The sequence below is a fragment of the Falco naumanni genome, chromosome 4, assembly GCF_017639655.2.
Source record: "Falco naumanni isolate bFalNau1 chromosome 4, bFalNau1.pat, whole genome shotgun sequence".
NCBI lineage: Eukaryota > Metazoa > Chordata > Aves > Falconiformes > Falconidae > Falco > Falco naumanni.
The window spans coordinates 66,148,877-66,169,785 of record NC_054057.1 but is presented as its reverse complement, the minus strand read 5'-3'; the positions used below and the strand labels follow the sequence as shown (position 1 = coordinate 66,169,785).

The window sequence follows — 20,909 nt, the reverse complement described above, 5'->3', positions numbered from 1 at the left end:
TCCCCAGGTGCTTGGACTCTGGCACAGCACAGCACCCTTGGGTGCCCCACAGCACAGCTCACAGTCCCTGAGTACTCGCACCCTGGCACGGCACAGCACCCTTGGGTACCCCACAGCACAGTGGCTCACACTGCCTGAGTGCTCACATCCTGCCACAGCACAGCACCCTTGGGTGCCCTACAGCACAGTGGCTCACGGTTCCTGGGTGCTCACATCCTGCCACAGCACAGCACCCTTGGGTGCCCTACAGCACAGTGGCTCACGGCTCCTGGGTGCTTGCACCCTGGCACAGCACAGCACCCTTGGGTGCCCCATGGCACAGCTCAGTGCCCTCAGTACTCGACCCTGCGGGTGCTGCACCCTGGGGTTCCCCCAGCACGGCGCCATCCACACCCCCATCCCGCTGCCCCGGCACTGGTGTCACTGGCCAGGCAGGGCTGCAGCCTTCCAGAGCTCCCCCGCCGGCACCGCTGAGGCCGGCCAACTCACACCACAAGTGAGGCAAGGTGCTGGCACCCCTACCCCGGTCCCGCGGCACTGCCCACGGCGCTGGCACTGGCTCACGAACTACCAGCTAAAAAATACCCAGGACTAATGAAAAGCCCCTGGAAAGGTGCACGCTGCATCCTGCTGCGACTGGAGCAGCCGGCGGGTGTAGTTAGGTGAGAGCAGGGTGTCCAAGCCCACCTGGAGAGGGGGCACACGGCCCCAGTGCCGCTCGCTTGGGGATGCTGCGGGCATCCGGGCAGCCCTGCTGTGCCACGGTGCCAGGTGGGCACAGCTGGAGCATGGCAAGAAGAGGGCAAGGTGCCAGGCATGGGCACAGTGGGGACCTCCCTCTGCCCTGGGAGACCCTGGGTGGCCCCGAGCCAACAGCAGTGCCCACGGCCCTGGCACAGGGTGCAGGGTGGCAATGCCCATGGCGGGGATGCCCCAGCGGCAATGCCCCACGGTGGCAATGCCCACAGCAGCGATGTCAAGGCAGAAATGCCCACAACAGCAATGCCCACAGTGGCAATGCCCACAACAGCAATGCCCACAGTAGCAACGCCCATGGCAGCTATGCCCATAGTGGCGATGCCCGTGGCAGTGATGCCCACAACAACCATGCCCATGGCGGTGATGCCCATGGCAGCGATGCCACGGTGGAGATGGCCATCCAACAGCCACAGTGGCAATACCCACAGTGGCGATACCACGACAACAATGCCATGGTGGGGACTCCCATGGCAGCAATACCCATGACGGCGACACCCGCAACAGCCGTGCCCACGGCGGCGATGCCCACGACGATGCCACGGCGGCGGTGCCCAGGGCGAGGGCAGGAGGGTCCCCCCAGCAGCATCCCCGCTCTCACCTGTGCCTGATAGATACTCCCAGGATCCCTTGGTCCTAATCCCACGAAGGAACGGTTCGCAGGGGGCGTGCCTGGTGCAGAGTAGGCTGGGGAACAAACGAGAGCTCATTAACGGGGCTGCCGGCGGCACTGCCATCGTCCCCCCCGGGGCCAAACCCGGCCAGCTGGCTGGCACTGCTGGGACAGGCGTCCCAGGCACCCGGGGCCAGGCGACATCCCTGGCTGTGCCCCGGCAGCAGGCGAGTGGAGGCCAGGGATGCTGCGCCCCGGGCGGTGCCACCTGTGCCTGCGTCCTGCTGGTGGGGTGGCTTCGGGGTGACGGCAGGCTGGGGGGCGAGACACCCCACGGTGCAGGCACAGACGGGTGCTCGGCTGCTGTGCCAGCCCCTGCAGCTTCCTGACCGGAGCTGCCGTGGGGTGAGTGCGATGGGAGCCACCAGCTCCACTTGGCCGTGTCACCCCCTGCCACCTCTACCCTGCAGCTGAGGGTCCAGCAGTGGGACCCCCGGCCCCACTGAGCTCCTGGGCTCAGCGCCTTCGGAGGCAGGGTGATTCTGGGGGGCACGGGGGGTTCAGAGCTGCCACATGGCCTCTGCGCCCCTTGGCGACAGCCAGTGTCCCCCTGGTGTGCATCCATCCCTGAGCCTGGGGGGGGACTGGCACTGTCCAGTCCCTCCCTGTGGCCGTGGCCCTGTCACCGGCCAGGCCACGCCACCCCAAGCTCTCCCCTCCAGATCAGCTTTGACTTCTTCACGCCACATATCTTTGACACCCATCAGCCGGCTGGTGGCACCCAGCCGTGGCCTGTCCCCCGGGGACGGTGCCCCCGGGCAGGGCTTGACCCTGTGAGGACCTGGCAGCCTCCTGGCGTACCAGGAGGTGTCCCGGGGGTACAGCGGGACAGGGACAGGGACAACACCTTCGTGGAGTGCAGCGATGGCACAGTGTCCCACCAATGTGGCACGCGCCCTGATGTCAGCATGGGGATGACACCAGTGTCTCCCGCCTGCAGCCCTGGAGCCCAGCGCCCCAAAATCCTCCTGGCCAAGGCGCTGAAGCCCCCCGAGGTGGAGTGGAGGGGGATGAGCTTGTCAGCCACTGCTGCTAACGAAGGCCACCCAGGCACCTCCTGCCAAGGGCTCCGGGGGTCCTGCACGCAGTCCTTGCACCCGCATCGCTTCACAGCCCCCGACCAGATCGGCATCCCCAGCGCCAGGGACCCCATGTGGCACAGGCAGGCACGCTGCCCCCAGCACCATACCCATGCCAGCTGGTCCCCGTGTCACCGGCAGCACCGCTCCCACCAGCTGGCGGGGAAACTGAGGCATGGAGAGGCGACAGCCTCCCCCAGAAGCCCTGTCCGCGCCGGGGGTGTTTGGGCAGGCCATCAGCTGGGGGGAGCCCCGCCGTGGCTCCGCTCCCGCTCCCCTGGCCGTCTCAGAGGGTCGCGGGGCTCAGGCTGGTCCCTGGGACCAGCACGGGACCCCCTGGCTTGGGGGACACAAGAGCTGCCTGCCCAAACCCTGCCCGCTCTGACCTGCCTGAGACCCAGCAAACTCATTGCGTGCCGGCTGCCGCCCTCTCCCCGGCTGCAGGGTGGCCACCTCCGCCAACAGCCCCCCAGCAGCACCGAGACGGGGGGACCTGGGGGGGGCTGTGAGACAGCCGGGGAGAGGGGTGGGCGCCGCGGGGTGCTTACTGGGTGATGTCGGTGAGGTCGTCCCTCCCTCGGTAGTTGTCGTGGTGGATTTGGTGTCAGGAGAGACGGCCAAGCGGGGCATGCCGGGGGGAGGTGGCGGCGCCAGCATCTGCGTGGGCAGGTAGTGGCTGGGCACTTTCACTTGACCACTTCCATTTAACTGGGGACACAACACAGACAGAAAAACAAACAGCACAAGCCATTAGGAAGCACCCGCAGCACCGGCAGTGCCGGCCCGGTGAGCCCCCGGTGCTGCCCGGCACGGCTGCGCAGCATCCCTCACCGCTGACACGAGTTTGGTGGGTCTCAGAGCAGCCCTGAACGGTCGGCGCTGGCAAACAAGGGAAATCACGGCGGTGCAGGGGGGGCTGGGGGGGAGCTGGGGGGGGGGGCATACCCCGTAGTGGCGCGTGCCGGAGCTGGGGCGCTGTGCCCCCCTCGCTGCGGCGGTGGGAAGCGCTCACCTGCGGGGATGGGGGTACTCCACGGTGCTGGCGCGACACCAGCCTTCAAAGGTCCCTGTACCAGCCCCCCATGCCCAGCCGGGCAGGGGGCTGCTCCGAACGCCATCTCTGCCAGCCCCACACCGAGCCCCTGCGCAGGGGATGAGCAGCCGTGCCCCTCACCCCACCATTGGGCCTTGCCAGTGAGGGGCAGCAGGCGGGTGATAAGCAGAGCTCAGAGGGGGTCCCCAAGACCCTCTGCAACTGGGGAGCGGGGTGAGGGCACAGGAGCAGCAATGCAGTCACCCCTGGCCCCCAGCTTTGGGTACAAAGGGAGCCTGGGGGTGCTGGGTGTGTGGGGTGACTTGCGCAGGGTGCTGCAAGCACTGGGTGCTGGGTGTGGGGTGCTGGGTGCGCAGGGTGCTGAGTGCATGGGTTGGTGGGTGGTGGGTGCACAGGTTGCTGGGTACAAGGGGTGCTGGGTGCATGGGGTGCTGGGTGCACTGGGTGCTGTGGGGGAGTGTTGGGTGCATGGGGTGCATGGGTTGCTGGGTGCACTGGGTGCTGTGGGGGAGTGTTGGGTGCATGGGGTGCATGGGTTGCTGGGTGCATGGGGTGCTGGTTGCACTGGGTGCTGTGGGGGAGTGTTGGGTGCATGGGGTGCACAGGTTGCTGGGTGCATGGGGTGCTGGGTGTGTGGGGTGCTGGGGTGAGGGAAGGCACACAGCTGCATGGGGTGGCCCTGCCACCCCTGTGGGGACACTGGGGACATGGCGCAGTGGTGGGCTGATGGGTCACCAGCCGGCTGCGTGGGCAGACAGGGCACACAGCGCCCAGCAGGCACGCTGGTGGATGGTGGCTCTTTGGCGATGATCACACTTCCCTTGCTGGATGCCCTGCTCCCACAAGACACCCCCAGCCCCAGGTGACGGCTCAGCCCTGGCACCCACCGCCCTGTCTCCCCTATGAGGCGGCGCCCAGTGCTAAGCCAAGGGACGGCACCTTCATCACCGGAGAAATGAGGTGCCAACACTGACCAGGCGCAGCGGCGCTCCCGAACCAACGCAAGGCACTGGCTGGAGCTGCTTGGCCCCAGCCACGGCGGTAGGAACCCCCTACCAGGCTGGGTGCTGGCACATGGGTGCCATTGGAGCACCCCGAACCCCCCACATGCGGCGGCGGTGGTGGTGGTGGTGACGGCGGTGGCGGCAGATGATCCAGGGGATGCCCCTCTGGCAGCCCAGCTGGCAGCAGCCCCCGGTGCCGCACGGCGAGGTCAGTGATGGGATGGAGGGATGGGGCCGGATCCTTACCGGTCCGGGCTGCTGGTTGGACGGGTCGCAGGCCAGCGAGACGAGATCTTTCAGCGGGTCCTGCGGGTTGAGATGAGGCGGGTACCGAATGGCCGTGTGGGGGAAGTAGGTGGAGGCCGTCTGGGGGAGGATGGAGGTGGTGGGGAAATGCAGCGCAGACGACGGGTGCGGGCTTCGAGCGATACCTGTGGGGGAGAGCGGAAGGGGGGGACCCACTGGTGTCACTGCCAGCTAGCCGCTGCCCCAGTCCCTCACAATGCTCACCCGCCCACACCGTGCCTCGGTTTCCCCACCGGGACACTCACCGCTGTGCACCGCGATGACGGGACGGTGGTGCTGCGTGAAGCTGCTCAGCCGGGGCGAGGAGTCCTGGGGTGATGGGCTGTTGAAGGGAGACTTGTCCATCTCCGTCTTCTTCACGGTGGGGGAGATGCCTGGGGAAAGCAGGGGACGGCGTCACACCCTGGCACCCACAGGGGACAGCGTCATGCTCTGGCACCTGCTGCGGGACCCCGTAGTCCCGTGGCTGCTGCCAGCCTGGCCCAGGGTTGGGGCACTCGTTCCTGGGACAAGGGGCACCCTGGGGACAGGCTGGGCACAGGGAGGGCACGTGGGTGTGAGCGCGCATGTGGGTGCACACCTCTGTGTGCGTGTGGGTTCAGGAGGGTGTGCACGTGTGTGGGCACCTCCCGGGGGGTACCGCAGCTGTGCACATGCACACGTGTGCGTGCACCAGCATACAGGTGTGCACGAGTGTGTGCACACCTCCATGTGCATGCAGCAGCACGACTGTGTGCGCCTGTGCGAGTGTGTGTACATGCACACACATGTGCAGGCGTGCGCGTGTGTCTGTGTGCACAGCTGTGCATGCAAGTGCATGGGTGCGTGTACACAAGCGCAGGCAGCTCTCTGTGTGTGTGCCCACCCCACACTATGTGCAGAGGTGGGGGCCCCCAGGGGGTCCCATCGCCCTGCAGCCCCCACCGGGCACAGACCTCCCCTGGCACCCCAGGGCTGGGGGCCGCGTCCTGCCAGCACGAGGAGCTCGCAGGGAGGCAGAAAGGTGCTGGCTTGGGGGGTGACCCCTTCAGCGACCTGACGCGCAGCCCCCCAGCACCCTGCGAGCCCCAGACGCGGAGTGGGAGGGGGCGGCAGGCACGTTAATCCCCCGCCACCGTGGCTTTAGCCCCGGCCATTTGGCCCAGGCCTGGTAATGGGTTTAGCCCCTTCTCAGCCGGCGGTTAGGAGGATTTCCCAGAACATCCCGTACGGGATTGCCATAACCCCCCGCCGCCGCGGCTCAGCACCCCCCGCTGCCCTCCCTTGCCGCTGCCCCGGATCAGGCAGGGGACAGGGACACCCCTGCATGGCTCAATGCCTACATGCAACGCTTCGGGGAGGGTGCTGGGTCTGCCCCCAGGACCCTCCTGCCCTCCCACCTGCCCCCTGTGGTACCAGCCCACGGGGCAGGATGGGGCACAGTCCCCAGCACATATGGGGCACCGTCCTGGGGCACGACCTGATTTCCCCGAGTCCCCTTCCGAGAGGATCGGTGCCCCCAGCCCCCCAGCCAGCATCTCCCAGGCTCTGGCAGGGCTGGGGAGCCAGGTCCTGCCCCACTGCTGGGGTGCAGGGTAAGAGCCAAAGGGGGAGAAAGACAGCGGCTCCTTCGCCTACAGCCCTGTGAAGGCACCCCGGGGCGTGGGAGCCGCTGTGCCAGCCCCGCAGCATCGCTTTAATTAGCCCAGCCCCCCCCCCCTTTTCTTAATGAACAGCTAATTGGGGCTGTCTAGACAGGAAAGGGAAAAAAAGCCAAGCGAGAAAGAAAGCTGTCCATAGCGCCAGCAGCCACCATGGGGCTGGGAGACGCCGGCATGCAGCTGGGGCACCGGGCTGGCCCTATAGAGAGCACCTACAGAGAGAGCCTCGGCCTAAATGGGGGGGGGGGGGGTGTCCTGTAGCAACACTGTGGCATCTATAGAGACCCTGTGTCTAAATGCAGGGGGGGTACAGTGACACCTGGACACCTATGGGGAGCCTGGTGCCTCAATCAGGGGGCCCTATTTCAACACCATGGCACCTATAGAGAGCCTGTGCCCAAGCAGAGGGGCCCTATAGCAATACCACAGCATCTATAGAGAGCCTGTGACTTAATGGGCAGCTCTGTAGCAAACCCACAGCACCTATAGAGCCTGTGCCTTGACGGGGGGCTGTACAGCAACGCCACAGCCCCCACTGAGGAGCAGTGACTGGCTGGGGACACTATAGCAACACCACAGCACCTATAGCTAACTTGTGCTTTGACCTGAGGGCCCTATAGCAAACCCACGGCTCAGAGAGAGTGCCTGAGCTTTCACAGGGGATATCTGGAACTGGTGAGCTGGCCGGGGGCCCTATAGCAGCCGGAGGGCCCCTACAGGGAGGCCCCTATAGGGAGGCACCTACCCCCTTCCATGTCTTCTGTCCAGTTGCGGCTGCTGCTGGTGGGGGAGTTGGAGGAGGTGTAGTACTCGCCGCCTGGGCTGGTGTCGATGTCATCCTCCATGGACCCCGACTTGTGCCGTTTGCTCCTGGGGAGCAGGGAAGGGATCAGCACCAGCCCGCGTCAGGATCCGGCCTGCCCCCTGCCTCCCCCGTGGCAAGACGGCCAGTGGCCCATGGCCTTGCTTGGGCTGGCCCCAGTGTCGCCCCAGCATCACCCCCGCATCACCCCAGCATCGCCCCGGCATCACCCCAGCATCGCCCCAGCATTGCCCCAGCATCACCGTGGTGGCACCTACCCGCTGGATGAGGTGCTGGGCAGCGTCCTCCTCATGCCGGTGCTGGAGGGGTTCAGGTCATAGGCCAGGTGGCCCTGCAGCTCCCCCAGGGAGAAGTTTGGCCCCGTGCCTGTCACCACCGGCGCTGCAGGGAGAGAGGGGGATCAGGGGGGGCCCGGCATTGCCCCCGCCCGGCAGGGAGGGGAGCCCCAGCCCACAGATGGGACAGGGGAGCTGTTGGGATGCTGCTGTGCCCAGGCAGCTGCAGGGTGAGGGGGGTGGCATCATGGTGGCACTCACTTCGGGACACCTGGATGAGCTCGGTGACGCTGAACACCCCCGAGGTGACAAAGCTTTCCTGGAAGTCTGTTGAATCTGCAGAGAAGAGAGGAGAAAGTGCTGGAGAGAGGGGAAGGACCACCCCTCCTGCCCTGCATTGTCTTGTGGCTATGCTTGAGGACACCCCAACGTCCCCAAATCCCCCGTAATGCCACCCACCCCACCTCAGCCAGCTTGGCTCCACTGCCCTCCTCCAGCAAGGGACCACCCTGACAGGTCCCCTCTGCTGCAGACACCCTGGGGCTGTTTGTGCCTCAGTTTCCCTGCGGCTGAGAGCGCCAGCAGGGCTGGGGGCTGCACCCGCACCCTGGGTCCCTCAGGGCAGCTCCTGTTGCCACACGACATGGTCCCAGCAGGGCTCTGCCAGCCGTGGGATGATGCTGAGGCCGTGCCCAGCTCATGGCTGGGGCTGGGGGGCACCAGAGCTGGTGGCACCAGCACAGGAGGTATGACTGCCTGCCGAGGGGGCTGCCTCTGCAGCAGGGACCCTGGAGACGGGCTCAGGTGTCCCTTGACCCCTTGGCCAAGCCCGACCCGCTGCTGCTCACCCAGCGTGATGGGTTTGCTGTCCTCCTGGTCCGAGCCGATGCCCGTCCGGGGGCTGCTGCTCTGCTCTGCGTCTGCAAGAGGAAAACACCAGAGGGGTGAGCCCCCCGCCGCCGGTACAAGTGGGGGGCACCTGCTGGTTAACGGTCCCGGCAGCCTCCCTCGGGGCTCTGCTGGGGACACACACTGAGGCTCCCACCCCGAAGGAGGACCACGACCGAGCCGGCATGTCCCCAGCTGCTGGGGAAGAGCCACCAAGTGTCCCTCCCTGCAGCCTCCCCGCTGGGGACAGGAACAGGGACAACCCCACACCGGCATCCTGCCTCCTTTCCTCCGTCCAGCCCCTGCTGCGTCCCATCCCTGTGCCACTGGGCAGGTCACCACGGGCAGGCATTGCCCTTGTCACCCCGTGGCCCCTCATCCCATCTGCGGGTGGGCAGCAGGGCCCCCGCGCAGCACCCGCTCCGATCCTTGAAGCCCCCGCTGCCCCCACTCCATCTCAGCTAAAAATAACCGGGCCAGGATGCTGAGCTCAGCAGCACCAGTGCACCCTGGCACGGCACGGCACGGCACAGCACGGCATGGCACAGCATGGCACAGCATGGCATGGCACAGCATGGCATGGCACAGCGTGGCACAGCGTGGCACGGCACGGCACAGCCAGCGCACCCTTGGCTCTCCATGCCCCACAGGTGCCTGAGCCATGCTCAGGAGCATCCTTCACCCCGGTGTGGGCTCGGCTGCGCGCCCCTCACCCAGCTGCTCCCAAACCCCTTCCAAAACTTTCGCCACGTACTTCCCCCTCTCTTCCTCGTCCTTCCTCCCGCTCCTCCATCCTCATCCTCCTCCTCCCACCACGTGGCCTACGGCATGGCTCTTTCGCAGCTTTGGCTGATGCCGGGAAAGGGCCGCGACAATCCAAACACCACCGTCAAAACAGTGCGGCCGCCGCTGCCAGCCCGCCTGCCGCGACGGGGGGCTTTCTTCCCTTCCTTTCCTTTTTCCCACCCTTCTCTCCCCCCGTCCCCCGCCCCGCAGCCACGCTCAGCTCCCCGGGTTGTTATTCTTGGTGGGCCACGCTGAGCCAGGCGGGCAGCGGACCCCCGCCACCCCCTGCCGTGCCACCCCTGCGTGCCACCCGCGCCACCCGCCGGGCCGCTTGACGTTGACGTTGCATGCAGCCATTTTGTCTCCCTCCCCAGTTGCTGGCGTTCCTCCCCACCCCTTCCCCGTGCCGGCCTGGCAGCCCGTCGGTGCCGGCGGCCCCATGGCATCCCGCCCCACCGCCGAGCCCGCTGCCAGCCAGCCCCGTGCCCACTTGCCCGTGCGCTGGGCTTCCCCCAGGCAGCCATCTTAGGGAGCAGAGATTCCCCCGGCGATGGGCGCGGGTGGTTTTTTCCCCCCCTTCTCTCCATTTTTCTTTTTTCTTCCTTCCCCCCCCCCCCCCCCCCCCCCCCCCCACCCCATTTTGAAAGGCGTCACAGGCCCAAGCGTGCGGGAGCGGGCGGTGGGAGCGAGTGGGGCAGGAGCGAGCTGGGGAGGGGGCGAGCGGGGCAGGGACCCCCTGCGCGCCCGCGGGCACCGCGCGGCCGGACACGGCCCCTCCTTGCCTCTTAAAACAACAAATCTCGCAGCGGCTCTGGAAGTGGTTAGCGATGGAGCCCGGCCAAGGCACGGGGCGGTGTCTTGCGGTTACAGCCCTGAGGCCGGCCCAATTCCCCGGCTCCCCCCCTCCCCACCATTGCCTTGGGGCTCCCCGGCCCCCCACTTGCCTCCAGGATGGCCCCAGGGGTGCCCAGCCACTGGGAAGCCCCCAGGCTGTGCGCCCAGCTGGTGGCCACCAAGGTGCCCCGTGTGGCCCTCGGCTTGGCCCACGGGACCTCCCATGCTTGCTCGCCCTGAGGCACCCTGGGCGGACCCTGCTCGCCCTGAGATGCCCTGCACGGACCCCTCCTCACCCCCAGATGGGACCCTTGCTCCCCCCTGGGACACCTGGCACAGCCCTTTGCTCCCCCCAGAGCCCCCCAGCCTGGCGCCTGTTCCCCCAGAGCCCCCAGCAGAGCCACGTGCCCGCCCTGGGTACCCCCCCACCCCCCTCAGTGTCCCCACACCCTCCCACCAGCATCACCCTGACCCAGCACCACTGATGCCACCCCTGCTCCGGGTAGGGGGGCACACGCCAGGGGTCTCCCCCCCAGCCTGAGCACCCCGATCCTGGCCACGGCACCCCCAGGAGCACCAGGGACCTTCCCCAGCTCCGAAGTTTGGCAGCAGGACCGCGGCAGCAGGACCGTGCCCTCCTCGCACCCTCGTGTCCCCGCTGATGGAGGCATGTGGGTGTGAGGATGGGGGGGCCGCGGGCTCGGTACCCCCCCAGCTGCCGGCGATCCTCGTGGCTGGGCCGGGTGAGCTCGCCAGCGGATTTCTGGCTGCCTCCTCCGGTGCAGCGTGGCTGGGCCAAACTCTGCTCTCACCGCCATGTGACGGCTGCCTGCGGCCGGCCAGCGCGCACTAAAATGGCGAAGGGATCACTGGGCTCCCACCACAGCCTCGCTCCCCCCGAGGGACCTTTCGGGGCGGGGGGGCACCGAATCCAGCACCCAACGAGTGGCTCGGCCACACTGAGAGGGCGAAAGAAGCTGGACAAGCGCCCCGTGCCCCCCAGCCTCATTAATGGGGGCGTCCTGTGCCCTCCCCACCCCCCAGGGTGTGATGGGGGGACCCTGCTGCCGCGCTGCAGGCAGCCCAGGGGCAGGGGGCTCAGTGCTGGGGTCCCCCCCTGGGTGTAGAGAGGGAGAGCACTCGGTGCCCAAACAGGTAGATCCAATTGCTTTTAAAAATAGCAAAGTGTGTGCCTGGGGGGGGGGCGAGGGCTGCCTGGGCTCTCGGCCGCGCTGGCAGCCTGGACCGATGCCACCCATTGAATTATGGATCCCCGGCACCCTGGCCCCGACGGCTGGCAGGGTGCCGCCGGCCCCACGGTGACTCCCTGCCCGCAGCTTCGGCGCGTGGGAACGACCCCCGGGCAGCAGGGCTGGCCCTGGAGGGGGGGTCCCTGCAGGTCAGGTGCCCTCCTGGGGCTGGCGCAGCTACGGGAGAGCCCTGGCTCTGTGCCTGAGCACTGACGGTAACAGGGCACGGTGTTACCGGCAGCAGCGTGGGGCGCAGGCGCAGAGGCTGGAGGATGCTGGGGGCTGGCAGAGCTGCTGGGGCCGGCGTGCGCGGCCCAGGCCCCCCAGCCAGGGTAGCACCTTCCCTCCTCCTCCCCCAGTGACAGCGCAGGAGATGGCAGACGGCTTCGCCCCGCTGCCTGCAGGCTTCTGCCCTGTGCCTCAGTTTCCCCTGGGGCCTGGGGAACTGCCCCCCTGCCTCTCCCTCGGTGGTGCCGCAGCCCCAGCAGCAACACTCAGCTCCCCCCCGCGCCTCCAGCTGGTGTCCCCCCCCCCGCAGGCGTCACTAGGGCCCAGAGTGAACAGCCTGCAGGGCCGGGGGACGCCAGGGGACCTGCGAGCCTGAGTGCTCTGGGGCAGCGGCAACACTGCAAGGCCTAGGGGTGGGCGAAGCTGTGACTGGGGGGGGGGGCCCTCTCTGACAGCCCCCAGCCCCCCCCCGTCCCACGATGGCCCCACTGGCCTCCAGCGGCTCTGCCTGTCCCGCTGGGGTGGCCCTTACGTAAAACCCGGAACAGACCCGCTTGTGTAACCTACTTTATATAATACCCCGAGAAACGCCGTGTGTGCCAGGTAAATCCCGGCTCAGCCGGCGTGCCAGGGGGCACGGACCCCTCCTCAGCTCTTTATAACCCCCTGCTCCCCCTTCAGCCTCCCCCCCCGCCCCGCGCCCTGCCTGCGCTGCTGCCGGGGGGTGAGATGAGTTTGCCAGGTCTCAGCTCTGCCAGGCAGCCAACGCTGCGGAGGGGGGGGGGCAGCTTGTCCTCCCCCCGCAAAGCAGACCCCCGGGGAGGTGCTGGCTGGCGGCACCCCCGAGGTGGCGGGGGGGGGTGTGCACCCCGCTGCTGCCACGTTTGCCGCCCGTGGCCAGCTGGCCCGGGGGGAGGCTGGGGCGGCGCGAGCGTGTTGGCCGGCCTGCGAGAGGGTTTGTCCTCGGCTGACCCCGGGCGGCGCGGGGAGCAGGGGGGGAACCCCCCCAGGCAGGCGGTGCGGCCGCCCCCTCGCTCGGTCCTGCCAGGCCTGGGCCACGGCCAGGGCTGCCGGCGCCCGCGGAGGCGAGCGGGGACAGATGGCAGCGGACAAAGGGACGGGCAGGAGCGGGGTGGACAAAGGGACGGCTGAGCCCCCCCCTGCGTCCCCCCCCAGGATGTCTTCCCCCCAGCGGGGTGCTGGCACCCAGCCCCTGCGCGCCAGGCTGGGGGCACCCAGGGGGTGCAGCTGCTGGGAGGGGATGGGGAGAGGGGAGGCGGGTGGCAGAGAGAAAGGAAAGGGGGAGAAAGAAAGAGAGAAAGAAGATGTGAAAAGTGGAGAGAAAGGGAAAGGGACGAAAGGAAAAAGGAAAAGTAAAAAGAGAACAAAAGAACAAAAGGAGGAAGAAAATGAAAGTAAGGGTAGAGGGAAAGAGCTGACAGGGTGGAGGGAGGGAAGGCAGGAGGAAGATCGGAAGAGGGGCAGGAGGGCAGAAGGGCAGGAGGAAGGAGAAGGGAGATGGGGGGTGGGGGGGCACTCCAGCTCTGCAGGTGCAGCCAGAGGGTCCCAGGCCTGGCCCCCTGCCTGCCCTGCTGGCCCTGGGCAGCTGCCGGCACCTGCCACCGTCTCGCTGCCCCACCAGCCCCAGCCCCATGCACAGCACAGCCCCACGGCGCGGCACGCTCCTGCAGCATTACACGGCCCCACGGCACAGCCCAGCCCTACGGCACAGCCCAGCCCCCCCTCAGAGTCCCACGGCCCTCCCCACCCACCCCCAGCCACAGGCATAGCTCCCAGTACACTATGCATAGCTCCCAGTACACTGTACATAGTTCCCAGTACACTATGCATAGCTCCCAGTACACTGCGGGCACCTCCTGCCCCAGGGCTGAGGTCTGAGGCCACACAAGGCTGGTGTAGGGCACATTCCAGCCCTCCCCGGGGCTACCCAAGACCCCGGCACGGGGGCCAGCGTGGCAGGGGACCCCAGGCCCCAGCTGGTGGTGCCAGCCCAGCTCAGGAGCACAGTAGCACCTGGGGGGCTTGGCGGCGTCTGTTCCCCCCTCCATGCCCGCAGCCACTGGTGGGAGGGAGTGCCACAGGCATCTGCCACCCCAGCTGTCCCTTGCCAGCACGGCACGGAGGCGGGCGCCCGGCCAAGGTGGCAACTGTGGCCCCAAGGAGGGCACGGCGCTTGCCAGCACGGGGGGACGGCGGGTGGCAAAGGCGGGGGACAGCAGGTGCTTGCGAGACGGAGCTCGCTCATCTTTTATTCATCGGAGCATGGGGAACTGCTCCGGCCCCTCGCCCCCGCACCCCGGCACCAGGGATGCAGCACCCAGCGGGCACAGCTCGCCGAGGCCGTGGGGCTGAGCACGGGGCAACTCGCTTCACTGGTGACACGGGGCCGGGGCTGCCCCCTGCCAGCTGGGCACTGCGGGGAAGCCGGCCTGCTCCGGCACGCCGCCGGCTCGGCGCACTGCGGGAGAGTCGGGGAAGCCCTGACCTCCCCAAGGTCACCGGCACATCGATCTAGAAAGCGCCAGCATGCCGAAACCGCGGCTGCTGCCACTGCTGGGTTCGCACCAGGGCCGGGCACGGGGCTGGCGGGTCCCCCGGGCAGTGCCACCGCAGGGGAGGGGGATGGCTGGGGTCACTGCACCCTGGTCAGCCCCTCTGCGCCCCACCTCTGCGGCACGCCGCTCTCGGGGGCTGGAACCCGGTCCTTGTCGACTCTCTGATGTCTCGCACCCTTGCGCCCTCTCCCAGGGTGGGGGTCTTTCCTCCTGGACCCACCAGGCTCTGCCTATCTCGCCCCCCTCCAGCCCGCCGCCCCCGGCTGTTTGGCTGGAAGCAGAGAGATACCTGGAGCGGGAGGGGGGTTTGCACGTGTTTATCTGTGTGCTGGGGGGGTTCTCCGGCCTGCCCGCCCACCGGTACCCAGCTCTGCGAACGGCAGAGCCCAAATATTGTGCACCCCATCAATCTCCGGGCGACCCCGCCGATAAATATTTGTGCGGGGGCCGATGGAGCGGCGCTGCCCGGGGAAATGCCTGCTCCTCCATCTGGAGGGACCGCGCAGACGTTTGGCATGGCTGGCCTGGCACGGCCGGCAGGCGCGCTTGGGACGAGAGCCCTGGCACGGGCTCCCTGGCAGATTGGTGCCATCTGCCTCGCGCCGCAGCCAGCGGCGAGGCTGGTGAGGGGAGATAAGGGTCTGCCAGGCAGTGGGAGACGCAGATGCTGGCACGGCGTGGAGGTCCCTGCCTCCCCCCGGGGTGCCATCCACCGCCAGCGGCACAGTCGGCTGCACGCGGCAGCGTGCCGGGGGTGCTGGGAGCAGGATGACACCCTGGGGCCCACCGCCTGCTTGCCCCGGGCACCCATCTGCTCCCACCCTCCACAGCCCTGGAGGGGGGGCTCAGCCGCCAGGCACTGCCAGGGGAAGCTCACTGCAGGGCAGAGCCGTGTCCCCCCCACCCTACCGAGCACAGCAGCTGCGGGGTCCCTGCCAGCCCCAGAGCACCCCAAAGGTGCAAGGGGCCAGGACTGGCCTCATCCTGCCTCCCCCAGTTCCTGGAGCTTGTCTGAGATGGGTGATGGCAGGATGGGGATGCAGGGATGGGGGTCCAGGGTTGTGGGATGCAGGAATGGGTGCAGAGGGATGGGTATGCAGGGATGGAGACACAAGGGTGAGGGCGCAGGGAGGGGCACCCACGGAGGTGTGGAGCACTGACGTGAGGGTGCAGGGAGGGGGGCTCATCCCCCCCCAGACTGGCTGCTGCCGTTGGGAGCTGCTGGGAGGAATTTCTCTGTAATGCTTCGAAGGTCCTGGCACCATCGACTGGGGAGATTGATTACCATTTTACTGCAATGCTTTTGACTTTCACCAGCGACCTCCGAGCTCCCCCCCCCAGCCCCCCCCCCCCCCCCCCCCCCCCCCCGCTGCACACCCAGCTCAGGGCTGCAGCGCCATCCCCTCCCCCACTGCGGTGTGCACAGCACAGCCCTGCACCCAGCCCTGCTCGCATCCAGCACCCAGTCCTGCTCCTAGCCCTGCTCCCAGCCCACCACCCAGCCCTGCACCCATCCTGCGCTGGACCAGCAGCCCACCCTGCCCACAGGGGTACCAGGGGCCACCGGTGCGGAGCAGGGTGCGCAGGGGGTCGGTGCTGCGCTGCCGAGCACTGAGGGGCAGACCCAGGACCCAGCACTCCCCTGCACCCCACGGGAGACCCCCAGGGCCAGCGGGGCTGTGACGGGGCCTCCTCCCAGCCTGGCATCGCTCCTGCCTCAGTTTCCCCACGTGCAGCGGGGGGCATGGAAAGCCAGGCGGCTCGTCAGGCAGAGGGACGGGGGCCAAGAAAAAGCCGAGAGGCAGAGCTGGCCCTTGGCATTGGTCCTGGGGGGGGGGGCAGACCCGGGAGCTCAGCCTCCCCCCTAGGCTGCCCCCGACCCCCAGTGGGGCGAGCAGGGCCGGGGGCTCCTCCGCCACCCCCCCCTCCCCGGCGTTGCCAGAGCAGCGGCTGGGAAATTGTGCTGACACCAGCGAAACGGGCCAGGCGTAGGCGGGGGAGCAGGAGCCCACGTGCTCCGGCCTGATAATGGGGGGCCGCGGGGACTGCAGGGAGCCGGAGATGTCTGGCCAGGGGGGCCCTGCGTGGGTGAGATCCCCCCCAGCCTGCTCCCGCTCACCCCCAGACCCTTTGGGGCTGCTGGGGCGGGGGGGGCTGGCTGCAGGGCGAGATGTGTGGAAGGGGAAAGCGCGCCAGAGCGAGCGGGAGCGAGCAGCAGGAGGGAGCAGGCAGCGTGCGAGAGGCCGTGGGGATGCCCAGCGCATCACCAGTGGCACCATCACCCAGCCTGGCCACCCAGCGCAGGCTCCCACTGCTGCGGTCAGCCCCAGCGTCCCTCCCTGCCTCAGTTTCCCCACCGACGCGGCAGGCTGGATAACCCCTCGCTACCCACAGCCCCACAGAAAGCGCTCGCAGTGGGCTGGGGCAATGGCAAGTGCCTGCCCCGCCGCAGCACCCAGCATCCTGCAGCACCCTGCGGGGTCCCACCCCTGGCGCAGGTGGTCCGCCAGCCCGTCCCGGTCCCCCTTAACCGGGGCACAGAGCGACCTTAACAGGGAAAGTGAGAGGCTGCCAGGCCTTATCAGAGAGTATTTACAGCCGCTGTGTTCCCAATTAGACAGTCAGGTGACTGCGGCTGCTGGGGACCCAGACGCTGGGGTCAAGGTCGCTGGTGGGGGGTGGCAGGGGGCAGCCCCCTCCCTGGGGACACCCACCAGCTGCGGCACAGCCAGGGAACCCGCCAGCACGGGCACCCCAATGCGGCACCCCATCACGGCTGCAGTGGGGGTCCTGGTCCCTGCTGTCACCATGGCCACTGCAGGGCTCCCAGTCCAGCCCAGTACAGGGTACCTCCAGCCCTGTGTGACACTATACCTCTAGCCAAGCCAGCGCAGGGTGCCCCCACTCCAAACCAGTACGCAGCACCCCCATCTCAGCCAGTACAGGCTGCCCTCAGCGCAGCTTAGAGCACCCCAGATCAGCCCAGTACCCCATCCCAGTTCAGCTCAGCATGGCTAAGACTCAGCCCAGTACACAACAACCCCCTACCCTGCCCAGCAGCTGCTGCCCCCCCCTGCACTCATGCCCCCCCCGCCCAGCCAGTGCCTGGGCCCCCCCTATCCCCAGCACAGCACCCATCATTCCCAGTGCGCCGGTGGGAAACGGTGGTGCCAGGCACCATTGGGCCCCATCCTGCCTCTGAGCAGGCAAGCCACGTGCCAGCACCACGCGTGTGCACATGTCAGGAGACACGGCTGGGCAGGCAGGTCCTGGCTGCACACACGTGTGTGAATGCACACGTGCACATCCCCCGCTCTTTGCCTGTGCCTCCCACCCACCCAGGGTCCCAACTGGGCCCTGGGGCAGGATCCGGCCCCAGCTATCTGCCGGCAGAGGCTGTGCCCTGCTTTTCCCCAAAGCCCCGAGGGCTCGGTGGTCCCCCCGGTGTCCTGCCGGGGAGCACAGTGCCTCAGTTTCCCCACTGACACCCAGTGTATCCCACTGGCAACCAGGCAGAGGCAGAGCTGTGTCCAGCTGCCTGTGCCCACCATGAGTCATGGCGCTGGCACCCCTTTTGTTGGGATTGCCGGCACCGCGGTGCCCTCCGTGGTGTCACTATCCGTCCCTGGGCCCCAGCCAGTGCTGGGCAAGCAGCCACCAGCCCCACGCTCCCCCCGCCGTGGTGTCCATGCGGACAGGCTCACAGGGCTGGAAAGCAGGGCTGGGGGGCATCACCCAGTGCTGGCTGTGGGCAGGGGGTTGCTGCCAGGAGGGGACCAACACCCTCGTCCTGGCATCCCTGGGCAGCCTGGCCTGGCCGTGGAGGGGCTGTGAACCCCTCAACCACCCTTCGGGGCTGCGTGTCACAGACCCCCCTGGCTCTGCACCATTCCTGAGAAACAGCCCCAGCCTCGCCCATGGGGACCACACAGCATCTCCCTGGGCTCCTCACCAGCCTGGGGATGTTGGGGTCTGTGGGGGACCCCAGCTGCCAGGAGGGTGTTCGCACCAGCATGTCACCAGCTGGGGATGGCAAACCTGCCTGTTAAGATCCGACCCGAGTTACTATGAGCTTCCCCTTCCCGACACGCGGGGAGGTGGCGTGAGCCAGTGGAGAGGACAATGGATTAGGGATCTAATCCTCTGAGCCTGGAAGCCACCGTCTGCCCTGCCCCCTGTGCCTCAGTTTCCCTCTGTTGATCACCAAGGTTTCTAGAGTGGGTCTGACCTCCCTCCCTTGCTGTAGTGAAACCAGTCCAGTTCTCCCAGTGGGTCCATGGGACCCCCAGGAAGGTGAAGGGCAGGGGAGCAGCATCTCCTCACTGCACAGCAGGAGCTGCTGGGGTTTGCCTCCGCTGGTGTTACCGCTGCCCCTTCCCCAGCCAGCCTCGGCTGCTCCTGTCCCCACCTCGGTCACCTGCTGGGCAAGGGGCTGGGACCACGGCCCACAGCAAACTGGCACTGCTGGATGACTCCCAGGTCCAGCCCGGGGGACACACGTGCTGGGAACAGGCTGTCCCCTCCCTGCTCACACTGCCCACCCGCTCCTCACCTGGCTGCTGGCACAGGCAGCCACGATGGGCAAGCGTGGGGTGCGGGGTTAACCCCCCCAAGACCCCGCTCTGGCGATGCCCACAGCCAGAAGCATCCTCAGGGACCACTCGCCTCCCTGGCACACGCCTCCCGGGGCAGGCAGGATCCATCCCAGCTGGGGGAGAGGGGCCACGTAGGCAGGGTGGGGGGCACCCGCATGGGCAGCAGCTCAGGTCTGCAGCAGGGATTGTGTCCCCAAGTGGTGTCCCCGAGCCGGAGCCGGGGATGGGACAGACACTGGAGCAGAGGGGATTGGAGATGGGGGGACGGGAAAGCTCCGGGAGCTGGCTCTGGCGGGGGGGTATCCTGGCACGAGCAGCACACCCACCTCTCTCACGGACGAAGTAAGCCAGGTAGAGGTCAAGCTCCTTGACAGAGACGCTGATGTGGTGGGGCTGGACGCAGAGGATGGGGTTGGTGCACTGGCCCGACTTGACCAGGCGCTCGCCGTCGGTGCTCTCCAGCGGGATCCCTTTGAAGAGGATGACCATGACCAGGTCCAGCCGCCACACCTTGTCCGCCTGCCGCAGGCAATCGATGCGGCGCATCTTCCCCTTCTGGTCGGGGTTGGAGAGGACGCAGCACGAGGGCTTCTTGCCCGTGATGGAGAGCACGAAGTCCTCGCGGCACTCGGGCCGGATGTCCTTGCGCAGCTTGGCCAGGAGGCGCGAGGCCCATTTCTGCTTCACCTCTGGCTTCTCACTCAGCAGCTCATCCTTCACTGCCCTCTCCTCATCCTTCGTCATCCTCTTCTCGTGCTTCTTGAAGTACTTGCGCTTGCGGGCCTGCAGGTTGAACCAGGTGTAGGCGAAGGCCCGGACGTGGGGGAGCAGCGCCTCGATGAAGGGGTGGAACTCATCCTGCGGGAGCAGAGGGACAGGCGGTCACTCCTGGCAAACCCACCCCGGCACGGCTGGGGACCCCATCAGGACCCACCAGGGACACCCCCACTGGGCTGCATCCCAGCACAACCAGGTGGAAGGGACGTGGCAGATGCAGGTGCTCGCCAGGGGCAGGGAACTGCTCCCCACACAGCGGGATCCCCCCGTTCCCAGCAGCCCCCCACAAATCCCACCGACTGCAATTCTCCCAGGCAATAACCTGCTGTGGGGTGCTGGGACAACCGGCACTGCCACGAAGGGGCAGGCATTGCGCAAGGCACGCCGCCTCCCCAGCACCCAGACCCTCTCCCCATCCCACCCACGTGTGCCAGGATCTGTTCCCGACCGGCACAGGAATCCCACCTGCCGTGGCGCCTGCCAGAGCTGCCGTGCCAGTGCCAGGCGCTGCCAGACCGCAGCACCCAAGGGACGGGTCCCCCACACCCCCAGCATGCTGGCTGCTCCTGCAGGGGCTGCGGGTGCCTTGGACCTCTCCGCTCCCTCCGGACCAGCGGGAAACTCCCCCAGTTTGCCCCAGTTGTGGCCAGCCCAGTAGCTGGCGCCTGGCCCAGTGCACAAGGCGTGCTCTGACTGCCTTTTTCCATTTGGTGAACGCTGCTGGATGAGTCTGGCCCCAAAAGAAAACAAGGAAAATGCATCCCCCCTCCACGGCCCCTCCTTCCCACATCCCTTTTTTTTTTTTCCCAGTTTGGAAAATCAGTGCTTCCTGGCTGGGGGGGGAGGAGGGGGCACAACCCACCCGTGGCACAGAGAGGTGTCAGAAGCCTTCCCAGCAAGGAGTGGCACGGCTTGGAAAAGAGCAGGGAGAGGGCCAGGCATCCCTGTGCGTGGCCGGGGTGGCAGCGAGCTGGTCCCCGAGGGCAGGATTTGGCCCGTGGGGTCCCTCCTGACAGGTGATGATGTGGAGGGGGAAGCCCAGCTCGGTGCTCAGTCCCACCGCAGGCTGCCAGGGCCGGGCAGGGGGTGGCTGTGGCAGCCCCCAGCGCCACGCTGCAGCCCTGGTTCGCAGGGCCGTGCCCGGGGGTGGGCACCCTTCCAGCAGGGACGGTGCCAAGGGTGGGTGCTGCTCTGGGGGGGGACCCAGGAGGCAGTCGCAGGCAAGAGCTGCAGGAGGAAGAAGCCCTGGCAGTGGGACGGGGCGAGTGGCTCTGGAGACAGCGGCTGGCCTCGCTCATCCCAGGGCAGCGACGCCATTCCCTGGCCGAAGCAGCTGTGTCCCAAAGTGACCCTGCTTGGAGGGAA

At 67.7% G+C, this 20,909-nt stretch overlaps 1 protein-coding gene across 5 annotated transcripts in view; it reads right to left on the bottom strand.

Moving 5' to 3' along the window:
* The window catches only part of NFIC (nuclear factor I C), a 41,318-nt gene that overhangs the window by 2,073 nt on the left and 18,336 nt on the right, over positions 1 to 20,909 (bottom strand). For 2 of the 5 annotated variants that reach the window (XM_040590580.1, XM_040590579.1), the window contains exons 2-10: positions 19,094 to 19,625; positions 8,459 to 8,530; positions 7,872 to 7,946; positions 7,593 to 7,716; positions 7,258 to 7,382; positions 5,118 to 5,246; positions 4,813 to 4,997; positions 3,057 to 3,216; positions 1,358 to 1,443 (exon numbers count right to left, since the gene is read on the bottom strand). In XM_040590580.1, coding sequence (XP_040446514.1) covers positions 1,358 to 1,443; positions 3,057 to 3,216; positions 4,813 to 4,997; positions 5,118 to 5,246; positions 7,258 to 7,382; positions 7,593 to 7,716; positions 7,872 to 7,946; positions 8,459 to 8,530; positions 19,094 to 19,625 — 1,488 coding nt within the window. The remainder of the gene's footprint in view (positions 1 to 1,357; positions 1,444 to 3,056; positions 3,217 to 4,812; positions 4,998 to 5,117; positions 5,247 to 7,257; positions 7,383 to 7,592; positions 7,717 to 7,871; positions 7,947 to 8,458; positions 8,531 to 19,093; positions 19,626 to 20,909) is intronic. The other 3 variants (XM_040590581.1, XM_040590583.1, XM_040590584.1) reach the window with 3 other exon arrangements.